We start from the raw sequence: 16,849 nt of genomic DNA, 5'->3' as shown, positions 1-16,849 counted from the left end.
GTAGAGCGTAGGAAGCGTTTGCAATCAATCTATTTTTGCCGCGAAAAGTGAGTGTATATTTATTCGTTTAACATGCACTATCAAAAAGAAGTTAAAATTATTATTTCTACAGTCAATTAAAACGATAGTTTATTGAATTTTTTCTCATTTACTACCTTAATCACAACAATTAATAAATAAGTAAGTTGTTTCATTCTCTCAATGAAATGCCTGCGTCCACAAAAATTGTTGAAGCGTCGAACTTGAATTATGACGATAAAATGTTGAATTCTAATTCAGTAAGTGATTGTAATGAACAGAAAATAGAGATCGTGCATGATTCTTCTGGAAATTCTGTTGAGGAATCAGGTGATGTTGAAAATGCAAATTGCGAGAAACTTTTAAAACCTAATTCAAGCTCTGATGCATTACCTGAAGTTATAGATGTCGATGATCTAGTTAAATCTGATGGTGATATAATCATTGACTTGGAATTAGATAAGTCACATACCAAGAAAGAGAAACGACTAAAATTAGCTGAAGATGTAGATGAACTGAATAATATGCAACATGAAAAGCTAAAATTTGATACATTGAGCCAAATTTCTGATCCAGACCATCTTTCAGATAATGATTCTCCTGTTAAGCTAAAGAAAAAACTCTCATGTGATGATGAAGCACCTGAACCTTCTGTTTTGGAAAAATTTTCTGATAATGATTCTACAATTAAGCAGGTGAAGGAAATGAGGAAATTTCCTATTGATTTACTTGAAGATACAGATAAATTTTCAAATGCTAATATTGTTAAGTGTGATGAAGGAAATGCTGATTCAGATCAAAACTCTGAGACTGATTCTCCAATCAAGATGAAGCGAAAATTCAGAGGAATATCCGATAATTTATTACAAGATACTGACGAACTTGTCCCTATTAGTATTGTTGATCATGATGAAAAGAAATCTAATGATCCAGATCAAACTTCTGATGCTGATTCTCCAATTAAGTTTAAGAAGAAATCTAGAAAATTCTCTGATAATTTACTTAATAATACAGGTGAACATGATGAACCTGAATCTGCTGATCGAGATCAAACTTCTGATAATGATTCACCAGTTAAGCTTAAGAAGAAATTTAGAAAATTCTCTGACGATTTACTTAGTGCAGATGAACTTGAAAGTACTAGTGTTGTTGATCGGGATGGAAGAAAATCTGCTGATTTAGACGAAATTTATGATACTGATTTTACAATTAAACTCTCCAAGGAAAACTTAAATCATTTCAATGAGTTAGATAACAGTGAAACTGAATTTAGCAAAAGTGACAAAAATAATACAGGAGTAGAGGAAAATTTTCCTGATACTATGAATGAAAACAGTTATAGCTTAGACGATAACTCTCCAGTAAAGAGACCTAAAAATGATTTTATTAGAGATGTGAAAGGGAAAGAGTTGATGAGGCAAACTCTATCCTTACCATATTTTCACTTGCCCAAACCTGATTTTCGAGAATACATGAACGAGACCAATAGACGTCTTGAAGAGCCATTATTGAAGACCATGTCTGAATGTAGTCAAAAACCAAAGTTATCGAATAAGATTACATTGAAACCGGCTGATAATATTGTTTTTGAAATTGGACCTCCTCGAATGGATAAAGTAGAGCCTTTTCGTAAAAAAGTATTAAACATGATGAGCAGATGTAATGGTTTGAAATCTGATTCTGACGATAAAGCTACAGGTAAAAAATCTCTCCCTAAGCCTATTGGTGCTGAACGATTGTCTTGGAAAATGAAATTATTAAATGATATTGCTAAGAAAAAAGAAGCTGCTTTAAGAGAAAGAAATGAAATGTTGGAAGAAGTGTTAGAAAGCAATGAAGAAAATCAAAGTGCAGAATCTGAAACAGAAGATTTAACTGAAGATGATGTTATCGATGATAATTTTCCAGTTACTGATACTTTATCAACTCCAGATGTAGGTGAACAAGATGACAGTCTTCCAGAACTACCTATTGGCTACCAAGAATCAAATAGAAATGATGTTGACGAGCCTTGTGAGATTGATAAAGAAATAGAATCTTCACCTTTTTGTTTTTCTTTACCATCCTTTCAACCGCAAGGAGGTTTTGCAACAACTGCAGATCATTCAACATCTATTACTTCAAATGTGTCACAAATTAATCTTAGTTTTAATGAAAATGAGTCGCAAAAAGAAAATCAAAGCTTATCATTGTTTGGTTCATCAGATTTGTTAAGTTCCAATCCATTACCTCCATTATCTCAGAATGATGAAATAGTTTATGATAAAGTACTCGCCAAAGAAAATTTGCTATCTAGTAAACACAATATATCTAGGGATATGATTACAGCTGATGTCATGGACATTTGCTCTGGACAGTTTCCTGATGAAGATGAGTTACCAAAAACACCACCCCTGATTAATATTTCTGCAGATGAAGACTCTGAAGGGGATGTTAGCGACAGCAACTGTCCCGCATTTCCTCCGGCAATAGAATCCGACTCTGATAGTGAAGATGACTTAAGATTCAAGCGGAAAGTTCTTAATAAGAAAATACGACCTATTTCACCAATTGATGAAGAGTCCAGGTATGGTGAGGAGGACACTCGCGTTCATCCGGCTTCTGTGTTACTCGAAGCTAACTCCAACTTTAACTTCAGCAAGAATGAACCCGAACTCAGCTCTGATTCCGAAGATGAAAACAATGCAGATAATGTGGAGATTGATCAGCAGAATTTGAATTATGATTCTGAAGAATCTTTAATCGATGATGGCAAAGAAGTACAGAAAGCACCTCGGAATGTACGTGATTATTTTGAGAATGAGGCAGAGTTGTCTGGTGAAGAAGGCAGTTCAGATGAGGATGAACATGATCTAGATGGTGAAGATCCTCTGATTTTTGCTGATGATACTGATGTTCCTGCTAATGATGAATTACGTGACCAGATAGGTACCTTGCATTTAAAGCATTTATTGGATGATGATGACCGGATGATAAGACAAGTTAAGAATCACTTTTTGGAGGAAGGGGAGCTGTTCTCTGATGCAGCTCGTCAGAGAAAGTTCAATTGGTCTTTTAATCAAGTTGAAGCTGTTCACAATCAAAACTCATCTGGTTCCGAAAACGAAGAAGAAATCAGTGAAACGCCTTTCCATGGTGACAAGATCAAATGGATGCAAGAGAATGGTAACAATGAAAATGAAGACGAGGCAGATCATTCTTTCGACACCAGTTTTAAAGTGGGAATTAAGAAGAAAATTGCAACTCAAATTGTAGCAGATCGGGCAACACACTCTTTCAATAAAAGACCTCGAAATTCATTCTTAGATGAAGAAGAGGCTAAAAAATCTTTCAAAAAAATTAAACTCGATGTGACAAATGCTCAAGGTAGCCGTGTGACAAAGAATTTTGTGTTTGTGGAAGCTAATGAAAATGGATCCGTCAAGAAGAAAATATCGAATCCTAAGAACTCTGTTGACAATAGTGTTTTTGATCTAATATGAGAAAAAAAAAGTTTACATTATTTTATTGTACATAAAGTTGGAATGTATACAATGATAAATTAACTTAATTATTTAAAAAAAAATTTAATTTTGTTAGTAATTCTGAATTTATTACAATATTTATCTATCTATAATTATTATGAACAAGCATAGACCTATGCAGTCTATTACAAAAACATTTATTATTATATTTTTAAAGCATATTGTCTTAGCAATTTTAGTTTTTAAAACAAGAATTGCTTTCATGATGTTAAAAAATATTAGTAGTTTTATTTGTGTAGTTTTAAATCTGTTATATTTATGTATTGAGAATATACTTTTATTTATTTTCTTGCCTTTCGTTCTTACGCAATGGTTAGTCATGTGAATTTAATTTCTTAAATTCAAAAATATTTATTTTTAATTCAATTCGAATTCCATTGTAAATTTTTTATTATTCATTGTAGATTTATTGCCTTAACTTATGTTTAAGTGTAATTTTTCTTATCTTTTAAGATAATTTTTTTGTGCAATGCTGTATATTGCTTTGTTATGGGTTAATGATTATTTCAGGATTTTTCTGTATTGGCTATTGTTCATGCTAACTACAATCTTGAAGGTGCCAAAGGATTTTTTAACTTAATTTAAAAAAAAATTATGGTTTATTTATCTAGGATTGCTACGAGTCTAGCATCAAAGGAAATACTTTGTATAGGTCCTCACTGGTAATTTCTGCTTTTGTTTCTCACAAGTAACTGCTGAGGAGTCTGTAGTAAAGGAGTAAACTGTGAACCTTTTTGATTATTTAGACAGAAGTATTTAAATAGAAATTTTCTCAATGTTTTCAATAAGGGGCTTTTGTCACTTCACCAAGGAAAATTAAAAATATCTTTTCTTAGAAAATGAATTATTTTATAAGCAAAAGTAAAATTCAATTCTGCTACTTATCAATAAATTTTGGAAAAAATTGTCACCAATTTTTGAAAAAGTGATTGTTCTTTGCATTATAGATCTAATGTTTTTTTTTAATGTATCTTCCTTACTTTTAAAACTATAATCTTTGTTTATCTGAGCTAGATAAGTAAAAATTTCATAAGTATCAGCAAAAAAAAAATATATATATATATTCTCTTATTTAAAGTTTAATCCAAAATTACTAATGAACTTTATGAAGAAGATTTTTGGCTGTACATTAAACCATTTAAAGTACTTTAGCAGCTATGTTATTAAAATTTTTGTTCAATTAAATTGTTTTTTTTTATTATTATCATATTTTATTTGCCTAGCCCCTTGTATCAGATCCTTTTCATTAGATTTCTTAAATTTTTTTTCGCACCTACCTATGTTTTCCTTTCGCAGAGAAATGCATAGTGGCTGTATTATTCAGCACTATGAAGAAGAAAACTCACATTTTATCAATATTAATATAGATTATTATTATTTTAATTACTTACTGTTAGATAAATGTATGTATACATTTTAACTGTAAAGACCATAAATTTTAAAGCTGTTTGTATGCTCAACTTATTTATAAAAAGTGGACATTTTATAAAAATTGGTGGATTCTTGTGATTATTTATTTAAATAGATAATGTGTTAAAAAATACTAAATAAATTTGTATATATCTTACGAATGTAAAGTTAATTAATCACTCTTATTATAGAGATTTGTAGGCTTAAGAAATAACTTTTTCCTGTTTTCCTAGTCTTAAAACTCGAAGAAAAATATTTTTCAGTATTGCACATTTTTTTGTCAAAAAATTATATTTCTATGGTTTTTATGCTTATTTATGTAACTTCTACACCCTGATTAAAATGTAATAAAGCTATATTTTCATTAAATTTATATTCAATTTCTACCGCTATAATAATTGTATATAATTGCTTTTATTTGAGATAATAATTAAATTAGTATTACTACTAAAAATTATATTTCCATCTCATTATTAAAGATTCTCTCATTATCACTAGAAATCAAGATGTCACTATTACATATCTGCCATTTCTTCTGTATTCCACATAAGCTCTCTGCATTTTTGGCCTTTCTTCTTAAGTCTTGCATTTTCAAATTTTGCTCTTTCATAGAACTACTTATGTATGCATATACGCATGTAATAAGAATAAGTTTTTTTCTTTGTCAAAGACATCTTGAATTTTCAGTGCACTTCAGTCAGATCAATATTGTAGGTCATTAATTAATTCAAAATATGATACGTTATAAGCATTATAATACCAAAAAGAAAGGAAAAACTTTTGTTTAGATTTTTGATAAGTATTTTTGTTTTTATGCAATTAACATTAAAGGAATTTTTTAGTCTCATCCAAATCATTAGTGAAACCGTAATAAAATTAAGAGTTTAAAAATCTAAAAACTGTAAAAAACATGTTTTAAATTACTCCTAACATTAAATCGCATTTTATTTCTTTATAAGGAGAAATTTACAGAAGTACTAAAAATCATCAAGCAATTATTTCTACTACCATTTTTTGAAAGATATTGTACTGTCTTATAAGCCTATATCAAAATATTTGTTGAGCACAAAAAAATATCAAGAAAACACAAATTAAAAATGATATCTTTAAATCCAAGATGGCAAGGATAGGCCCTCTTAAAGAATATCAAGTGGAAAATCTTGTGCATTTAAAAAAAAAAAGAGGTTTGCAGATATGCAAATATGATAGTTTTTTATCTCTAAAACAAGACTTCAAACTTTTTTTTCTTTTTACATTAAAAGAAAAAAATTACATTTTCCTTAAAATAAATCTGTTTTTTTATTTTTTTCATGTTTAAAAAAAATTGAGGTATTTTACAAGGTAGCCACACTTATCAAAAGATTTCAGACTTGATTTAAAAAATATTTTATCGCCACCTCATTTTGACAAAGTTTGTTTGAAAAACAAGGATTTTTTTTTTGTTGAAAAAATCTAATATTTTTTAAAACTCTTTATTCATATTACAGGGAAAAGTTTGGTAAAAAACCAAAACAGCTGGAAATAGAAATCCAAAAATCTTATGAGTAAAAGAACTTTTATAATAATTGAAAAAATATCTGAATTTTAAACAAGAAAAAAGTATGTATGATGCGTTTGTCCACAGAGTATTATCAATGTTTTAAGAAAAATATCGGCACAAGATTTTATTTAAATTGTGTGCATAATTACAGTGTGCGATTATTAAATCATTTAATTAAATCCCTAATATTTAATTTTAAAATCTCTGAAATACAAATCTCAATGTTCGATTTTAAATTCATACAAATCGTGATGTTCGATTTTAAAATTGTGTGGATATGAATTCTGATATATAATTTTCAAATCTCTCAAACAATGAATCATAATGGTGGCTTTTAAATCGAGCAAATGTAAAATTTCAAAAATAACGAAATTTGATGTGCAATTTTAAATCGTGTAAATATGAATCAAGCCGCGAGTTTAAAACAAGCAAACATGAATTTGAAATCATGTAAATGTAGTTTTAAATTGCTTTGGCACAGGTAAGGAAAGGCATAAAAACGAATATATTTTTGTTCCCTTGGAAATTAAACAATGTATATTGTTTGAAAAGGCATATTTTTTAAATTAAATTCATATTCATCACTGATATCACCATGCCTGAAAGTTAAGTGCAGTTGCGAGAAGCAAATAAAAGAATTCGCATATCAATCTCTGCCAGATTGACCTGCATATTAAAATAAGGGAATGTTGAATGTTTCCATTATTTATTTTTGTTTTAAAATTTTTTACACAGTTTTTTTGAACGATAATTGTGTACATTTTACATATTTGGGGACTGAAGTATAAATTTTTATACTGTCACAATTTATTAAATGGCGTTAAGGAACAGTTTTGGCTTTTATATTAGTCCACTTTTATCAAATTTGGTGCAGAGCAATAAAAAACTTGATGTAAAATAAATAAATGATTATGGGTTAAAACAGTTTCATAGCAGGTATGAAAGTATAAATATTAAACTAATGGTAAATTGTTTAAGAAAAGTAGAAAATAGATTGACATGCCAGAATTAATTGATTATTCTGAATTAAAAATATGCAAAATAAGAACAATAGAATACATTTTTTAAACCCAAAAACAAAACATAATTTATTTTTCAAATCCTTTTTATAAAACAAAATGTAGAAAATAAAGCAATCTTACTTTTTTAAAATAAATAATTTTTACATGTATTTATTACAAAAACTAAACTTTCACATTGGATTTACAAGATTTTTAAATGATTCAAAACATGAAATTGTTTTTCATTTAAAGCAATATTTCTTATTCTCTCTTTACTTGGCTTTTTTTTAACTTATAACTGACTCATGACTCTGAATTCTAAGCAAAACAAAATACTAACAGAAGAAAAGAATTTTTAATGATAACAAATATAGGTATCAATATTTTTTATTTATTTATAACTCATATAACTACCTATCGTATTTTATTTTCTATATGTTTAGATAATTAGTTAATATAATGTATTATGATTAATAATTCTATTAATACTTTAAGGGTCACTTGTTTTTTATAATTAAAATAATAAATTTCATGAGATAAACTAGTAATTAACAACAATCAAAAAATTATGAAGCATAGTTATTAATAACAATGATAAAGCAATTTACATATTAGCTTATTAAATATATTATAAATTATACATACATTTAATTTATCATTACATTTTTTCCTTACTATCTTAGCAAAGCATTACATAATCAATTTTTAAAGGGCACAAGAACAATTTCAGATATTAAGCAGTAGAATAATATGGATTCGTAGAACATGAGCAGAAATAAGATGATGTGATATTTTAATGTCATAAATAGGAACGTTTCCATATTGTTGCCGAATTGCCTGGGACAGTGGCACACAAACTAATGAAAATAATAATGACATCATTGAATGGAGTCAACTCTTAAAACTTATAATCACTACATATTTTTAAAAAAATTTATTGCGAATGCTGAACTGAGAAGTTGCAATTGGAAATTTGAGCTGGCAAGATCCAATTTGGAAATATCCTTCATAAGTAAATCTATAGCAATAATTCTTCCAAAAATTCCTCAAAAGCATCTTCTTTCGATTGTTCTACTTCCTCTTTGATCTTTTGTTTCCAAATATTCGTTTCCTCAGGAATCTTTTGGGTGTGAGCTTCATCAGCTGTATTATTAGGTACCGATACAGTATCTACTAAGTTATTCTTCGAATTATAATCACTTTTTTCTTTCTTCTTTTTCAGAGCTGCTTTACCTTTATATCCATAATGCAGCTTGTCAGAGCACCGCTCACACAAACGTAATTTGACTAATGCACTTTTCTTTTCACCTTTTTCCACGTAAGAAAACAGAACCTCCCAACTGTTCAATTCATCTTTTTGATCACAACGAATATTACCACAGAAGAACTGCCCCTTACCGATAATAAGTTCTTTCTCTGTGCGCCACCTCATGCCAACTTTTTTATCCTTATAGCGAGAGAGATCGCACAAACAATATTCCTTAAAGAGTCTGTCATAATATTTCTTCGCTAGCTTTTCACCCCAGGTAGCTGCGTCATCATCTTCTTCCCATAAGAATTTATGATTTTCACGGATTATATCATGATCAGTTTTATAATTACTAGTATCTCTTCTAAGTTTTTGAGTGGTTCCTGAATAGCATAGAACGTAATCGTTGATGAGTTTTTTATGCCTCGTATAGGCGTCTAAGGCCTGGTATGCTTGTTGTTGAGAACGGCCCTGTTCTAATGCACACTGGTCATGGAATGTCTGTCTGTTTGGCTTGGAAATTCTTTTTGCAGGAGTTTTGAATGTAACTTCATCGTCTATAGATTTTCTTTTATTGCCTGGTTGGGTATCAAACTCGAACTCAGACTCATAGTCTTCATCGATAAATTGTTCCCTGGAACCACAAGCTTCACTCATTTTAAGTTTTCATAAGCAGCAAATTGATGCCTTTCAATTGTTTGATAAGAGAAATTAACAGCATATGTTTGTTTTGTTTTTTCAAATCTAAAAAATAAATAAATAACATTGAGGTATAAGAACTGCCTATTTCTGTTCAATTGAACTTGGTTGGTTGGTGACTGCCTTAGGACCGTTCACACTGCATACGATTCACGCAGCTATGATCGTCATCGATGAGATGGCTCTGCAGAACAGAAAAGAAAAAATTAAAAAAGTGGAAAAACCATTTTCAGAAGAACTCTCCTAATCCCGATCGCAACGCTCTAATTGGGAGACCTTCCCTCTTCTCAGTTGTACAGGAATGTAATACAATATTTCCCCCTTTCATTATATTTTGCGTATTTAACTATCAAAAATATTTCTTTAAAATTTCCATAATGCTTTCTTTTAGAACTATGTCCGATGTAGTTTTCTGTCCCATATAGTTTTCTAACTTAAAAGTTTTTAATCTATCTGAAAACAAAGACAAAATCTAATGTACTTATTCCTTCATGAATTAGCGATCGAAATGGTCTTGTGGGGGCGGGGAATCAAGTTAGCATGTCTTATATACCAGTAAATTGATGTTTAATTTTTGCAGTGGTAGTTACGCCACAGGCTAAAGGTGGCGTAGAGCAGCGCTTGCATGCTTTCCCCCATTAGAGTGTGGAGAGTCATAGAGGAAGGGAATATGTTAAATTCTCTCTTGATTTTCATATAGATTAAAATCGTTTAAGTTGGAAAACTATATGGAACTGAAAACTACATTAAACATAGTTCTAAAGAAAAGCACCATGGAAATTTAAAAAAATATTTTTATTAAATAAAAAGGGGAAATATCGTAGGAAAGAGGAGAAGGAAGGGAGTAGGGCTAACGGCATAAAACCGGCCTCTTCCTATATGGTGTATTCTAGCTCTACGTCCCCTATAGCCCATTTCGAAAGTCAAAAAGACAGCTTTTCTACTCTCTTCTGCTTTTTTTTCTTTTCCAAAAATAAATATTTTAATTTTGAGATCTTCTACTCGAGTTTACAACAGACAGTAACTCAAAAATCAGTATCACTCTTCTAAGACAAACGTATCGTCAATACATTTTTTCCACCTTGAGAATTTGAACAATTTAAAACATTTTTCTATTTTTCTTTGAAATAATGCATGAATATGTTACAAAAGGAGGCGAGGGGGTCGCTCATGGTTAAACCTACCATTTGCGAAAAGAAATTACCATTGAATTAAAAAGCATTTTGCTGAACACGGGATTTGACAAAGGAGATATCTTTAATTTTAATAAAAAAGTAATGAAATTCTTGGACACATTAGTATAGAAAGAGAAACAAAATCAAGAGAGAGCATAATTTTGTTCTTTATTGAAGAAGGAAAAATGTACTAATTGGGAAACAAACTCAAAGGAATTTTTAACTGTGGTAATAGCAGTAGAATGAGAAAGGGTAGGGTCAAACTTGTAAGAGCCAGAGATTACATATTCTCAACATGGTCTCTAGTGCAATCTTTACTATTTCGATTTATAGTGATATGTATCGAAAATATTTTGATTAAATATCAGATGTGTTGAAAAATTTATGTCCAATCCCATAAATTTGTTGCAAGAATTATTTAATTTTTACTTATTTATTTTTTAAATTTATGGGTCCTTTCATACAAAAAAGGGTTACATTTCCTCCGTGATAATTTTAAATTGGAAGAATTATGAGAAGGCTAATTCTTCATATTTAAAACTACTCGAATTCCTTATATTATAATTAATGACCATGAATATTTTAGTTTCATTTTATTCCCTGAAATATATTTATTTAAACCTATTTACTGAATTTTAAATTTCTTGTTGAAAATATTTTTAAAACTTAAACTCTGCAAAAGTTTAAAAAATACTCACAACCTTTAAATTTAAAACTTAGTCATTAGATTCAATAGAACATATGAAAACGGAACAAAAAATATTCAAAAATACTAATTAGTTATTAAACAAATAAGGAAATAGTGATATTCACCATATTTTAAAAATATAGATGAAGTAGAATTTATTTGTTTGTTTAAAAAGGGCCCTTAATCTTTTTCCCATTATGAATGTAGGAAAATTAGTCAATCTTTTGGAAATACCCTGAGTGTTCTTCTAGTTTTTAAAGAATTGCAAAATGGATTAATTTAAAAAAAATTACTTTCCATTTTAATTATTGATTCACTATCAATTAGTAAAATTTTTCACAATCACCATACATGTTGGCAGTCTAGATATTCCGCACCTATGTTATATTTTATTAGTAATTTGATTTTTATGAACATAATTTTAATTCTTCCGATTTTCACATAAAAATTTCCTCTTAGATTTCAGATTTTATTATTCAAGTGATCGATGCCGCAAATGTATTGCTCTACATACGATCAATATGGCACAAAGTCTTTTTCCAGGTTGCTAATGTACGACAAATAGTTATCTCTTTTATCTTTAATTTCATTTGTGGAAGAAGTAAAATTTAATATATATATATATATATTTCAAAATTTCTAACAAATGAACGCATTATTTTGCATAAAAATAAGTATAATTTTATAAACATTTCATTTAAATATAATGGTTCCTTAAGTAAGCTAATTTCTATTTGTTTGTTACACCATTTTTTTTAATTATGAAATTGATTTTTTTATTCGTAACACTGTAGAATAAGTTTCGTGTTGCATTTATATGCACAATTACTTGTATTGAAAGCTGTATTTCAAATAAGAAATTGATTTTGTTCCAAAAGCTACATATTTTTTTTCTCAAAAGGGCATTTTTAGTTTAGTTTGTTTTTGTCTGAGTATTCAAGTTCATAAAAAAACGTATACATGTACTGTCAGCTCCTGCTATTGAAAACTATTATAATTACTATCTTAACTCGTGAAAACTCAAAGGTATTAATTTAGCCGCTGATACTAAAATTCGTTGATAAATTTTAATTATTCCGTTAGGCAGAAATGTTCGGAAAATGATTTTCTCGCATGACTTCAGCATTAGCCACTGTTACAAATAAAACTGTAGACTGTTCTGTTTCAACTTATACAGCACATTCAATTATTTTTTACTAGCTCAAAGATCACAAAGTTAAATGAAACCCCGTGTTTGCTTTGTTTATGTTTGTGCTTTTAAAACGCGTTTCTATAGAGTAAAACAATTTTAAATCAATGGTAATTTATATAAATAAAAATAATAAACTAAAAATTAAAATCAATAGATAAAATTTCTTTTTCGTGCAAATCCATAAAAAGTTTGATATTTAAATTATATTTGATTTTAAAATTATATTATACGATTATATTATAATATTCTTCCGAATTTAAAAATAAATTTATGTCCATAACTTTCAAAATTAAAAATAATTAAATAAATAACAACAATTTTGCAAAAACATTAAAGAACCTAAGAATATTATTCAATAAAATTTTAGGTTACTTTGAATTTTCGATTTCCTAGAAATGTACTTTTAAATCGTTACTTTTTTTGTTTAGTACTTGTAATTTTTACTCGTTACTTTTTAAAATAAGAACTTTTCTCTCTCTCTCTTTTTTTTTTCTTTTACAAAATCAGTGTTACAAAGTTTTTTCACACCATGATAAACGAAATGAAAATATTTCTAATAGAGAAGAGTATTTCAAAGTGTGTATATTTTTAAAAATATAGCGACAAGTTTCACACCGTTTTCAGGCCGGGCCTTTGACGTGCCATATTAGGTCTAAAGAGGTTATATTTCTTTACTGATAAATATCCAGACACAAAAGCAGGTTAATGTATGAAAAATACATGAAAAAATTGAGAACTCATATTTTAAGAGCTTAGTGGATAAAGCGCTTGCGACATTTTCAGTGTTTTTTAATGAGGGAAAATAATATAAAGTTGTCACATCAATATGGGTATGTTAAATGTAACGAAATTACTTTTGCTTTCACATAAATTTTGCACAAAATTATTTTATGATCATCTAAATGATTTTATCATCATCAAAATTTATCTAGTTGCCTGAGGCTGTTTACGGCCCTTTTACCATCCATTTTGAAGTTTTGACTTGAAGCTAGTACATTCTGGTCACTGGAATGCAAATATTTTGTATCATAGATAAAGATGTTTCGTTACAAAAATAAGCAAACATTGGTCTGAGGTCATCTTTCAGGTCTCAGAAGTAAAAATTTCATTGAATTCTGAGGTTTTACAATTTATGACTTTTTCCGAAACATTTGCAATTAAGTTTTGCAAAATGATGGTCTGAAAAATGAATGTTGAGATAACGATGTTATATTCTCATTTTGAATTAACTATCTTGCTTGTGTGGCGTGTTATATTTTGACATCTTTTGAGTTCCTGGAGTAATGGAGAGACGTTACATTAGGCTTGAAAGATTTAATGAACGTTGGCTCCGGGGATAGAGCGTCCGCTTATCAATGAGGTCAACCGGGTTCGAAACCCGGCATGGCTGATCGATACGAATTCCGCACCCGATTAGCACCGACCACAGTGCTGACGTAAAATATTCTCAGTGGTAGATGGAGAGTGGGTTAGAATCCCATTACCATCAGTCTAACCGTGGGATTTTTTGGGGGTTTTCGTAACGTAAATGCAGGTTAGTTCCATCAAAATATTCTCCACAAAGGCAAATTTCTACCTATACTTTCTAGGAGTGTCCTTGTCTTCCAGTTAGGGTTCATAATTACGAAGCTATAAAAGTTGAACATTAATCGGTGTTATATGGTTGGTTGTTCAATGACGATTATAAACTAAAATCTAAGAGGAAATTTAAAAAAAAAAATAAAACAGTGGAGAAAACATTCGTGATATTGTTTTCTCAACTTAGTAAGCTTTTTCTAGATATCAGAGCTAGTATCTAGAAAATTGAAGCTGATATCTGATGATGATCTGTAGGAAAAACCATTTTATTTCTAGATTTCTTAAAAAGTTGAGAGGAAAATGTCAACATTTTTAACTATGAACTATCCAATACTATTTACTTTTTATAAGATAAAAAAATAGCCCTATGTACATAGTATATTTGTTATGATTCATAATAGGCAGGGATACTTCACTCATCCTGAATGCAAGGTTAATATGAATCGGTTTTACTACCTGTTTTTTTCCTTTAACGGGGCATTTACAGCCCTGAGAAAAGTATTGTACAAGATATAGATCTGTGGTGTTTGAACAGTTTCAATAATTAAGTTGAAACCTGGTCCTTCAATAAAAATTGAAATTTTGTGGCGAGTATTTTATTAAATTAATTTATATAATTTAACACATTGCAAGCGGGAAACTTTTCTAAAACATGCATTACAGCTGTTCTAGATTAAAATTTAAAAAAAAGTGGTGGGCAATATTTATAAAAAATTGGAAATAACTTCAAATTTAAAAAAAAAAAAAAAAAAAAAAAAAAAAAAAAAAAAAAAAAAAAAAAACTACGATTGATTGTAATACTGATTGTATACTGAGTCATTTGTTTGTGGTAATCACTAACGGAAAATTTCTTTGATAAACAGAGCGGAACCACTTTTTAAATTTATATATGAATCTCAGAAATTTCAGAAACATATTTTCACGTGACCCGCTGGCAAAGTGTTAACAAAGATTTGAAATGCAAAATTTCAAAGAAATTTTAAAGCACATGTGTATAGTATTTATTGACCAGAAAAATGGTATTTTAAAATTTTATTGCAAACACGATAAGTAAAAAATATACTCTTCAGACAATGAAATAAATTCAGTGGATTCAATGATTTAATAAATGTTATTAATACAAAATTAGCCGAACTTTCTACTGTTTAAAGCTCAAATAACACATAAGAAAAATCAATAGCATAAAAATGTTGTTGTATTAATATGAAACGAGAATATTAAAATTTTATCATGAAATTCAGTTTAAACAGCCTGAATTGTATTAAAAAAATAGAAAGGCATTAACAATAAAAGTTGAAAAACAAATCAGATAAACACACATATAAGAACTACAAGCATTACTAAAAGAAGTCTAATGTAAATATTAAATTATCAAAGTTGAAAAATTAAGCATTTTATATTTTTTCTTTTTCAAAAAAAAATATCTATTATCTTTCAAGTGATAAAAAATTATGTTTTATAGAGTACCAGAGCCTCTAAATTGAATATCAAGGACAATTTTAAAGCAAAACCTATCTCAAAAACACTAAAAGATAACTCTTAGAAATCTGAAATGCATAAACATAGAACATGTATTGCTTATTCTGAAGCTGCAATGTATTTTATGTTTTAATAAAAACTTTTTAATATATAACTCTTTTAAATATAATATTAAGATAATATTTAAAATTTTACTTAAAATTTTTTATTGAAAGCTAATTACAAGTTGATGCTAAATGTACACATAACAATATATGTTATAGGTTTTAATAAAAAAACTTTTATAATATATAATAATTTTGCACAATAAAATAATGTCAGAAATTTTAATTTAAAACAATTTTAAACGCTAATTTCAAATGCTGAGGACAGATTATTACAGTATTAATATTTTTATACAAAATAATTAATAAAATTTGAATTTAAATTTTAAAAAATGATTTTTTCCCAACATAATATTTGTAGTTAAATTAAAAATTTAAAACATAAATTTAAGAAATTGCAAAAAATTGCGCCTCTAAAAAATTGCATTAAACACTTAAAATAATTTCATTATCTTTATAAAAAATATTAGTTCCTATCTCCCATGTTTAAGCATCAGTTTTAATCATTTCAAAATAATATCAAAACATTCTTCAATTAAAATCTAACAATTTTATAACTTCCTCAAAGACAATGAATAGCTCTTTTTGCCGTTGTTAAACAATTGATTAAATGCAAAGTAAACTGCGGTTAGCCATTTGAATTGGCTATTTAATATTGATAAAAATAAACATATAGGTTTTCGTACAATAATTAAATTAAAAAAAAAAAAATACAAATTACAGTATTTAAATATCGTATTCAAAGATTTTTAAGTTCAAGTTGTCTTTAAATTCAAAGTATATAAAAATTTATCAATGCTGTAAAATACAAAGACTTTTCTTTGGTAAATCAGTATTTGAATTCAATAAACAAAGATTAAACAATACACTTACACAATTGGGTACTTGAACTCGAGAAGAGAAGCGATTATGCTCTAAAGCGATTTAAATCAGATTTAAATTTACCTACGATGACGTCACTTGCAGGCATCCAATTAGCAACAGGAAAATATGTAAAAGCATTTTTATCTGAATACTACATAAGATAAAAGCTGCTTTAGTACTGTATTATAATATGCAAGTTCAAAAAAAAATTGCAAAAAGGCAGCTTCTTGTAGCTAGAAATGCTAGTGTTGAACAAGTAAACACAAAATAATGGTAATCGCTAACTAAATAATGACAGATGAAAATTAAAATTATTTATGTAGTAAAT

At 28.4% G+C, this 16,849-nt stretch overlaps 2 protein-coding genes across 2 annotated transcripts; one reads left to right on the top strand and one right to left on the bottom strand.

Moving 5' to 3' along the window:
* Window positions 1-8: 8 nt before the first annotated feature.
* LOC107454536 (claspin-like) lies at window positions 9-4,454 on the top strand. The gene has a single exon (XM_016071762.3). The coding sequence runs from the start codon at window positions 207-209 to the stop codon at window positions 3,498-3,500; it is 3,294 nt and encodes a 1,097-aa protein (XP_015927248.2). The 5' UTR covers window positions 9-206; the 3' UTR covers window positions 3,501-4,454.
* Window positions 4,455-7,548: 3,094 nt separating this feature from the next.
* Window positions 7,549-9,528, bottom strand: LOC107454539 (protein FRA10AC1 homolog). The gene has a single exon (XM_016071766.3). It carries the CDS (start codon window positions 9,397-9,399, stop codon window positions 8,512-8,514), a length of 888 nt encoding a protein of 295 aa, XP_015927252.2. The 5' UTR covers window positions 9,400-9,528; the 3' UTR covers window positions 7,549-8,511.
* Between the last annotated feature and the right edge of the window lie 7,321 nt (window positions 9,529-16,849).

This window comes from Parasteatoda tepidariorum, chromosome 9, assembly GCF_043381705.1.
Source record: "Parasteatoda tepidariorum isolate YZ-2023 chromosome 9, CAS_Ptep_4.0, whole genome shotgun sequence".
Taxonomy (NCBI): Eukaryota; Metazoa; Arthropoda; class Arachnida; order Araneae; family Theridiidae; genus Parasteatoda; species Parasteatoda tepidariorum.
The sequence above is the reverse complement of the archived record's forward strand: the minus strand, read 5'-3'. Positions and strand labels throughout refer to the sequence as shown.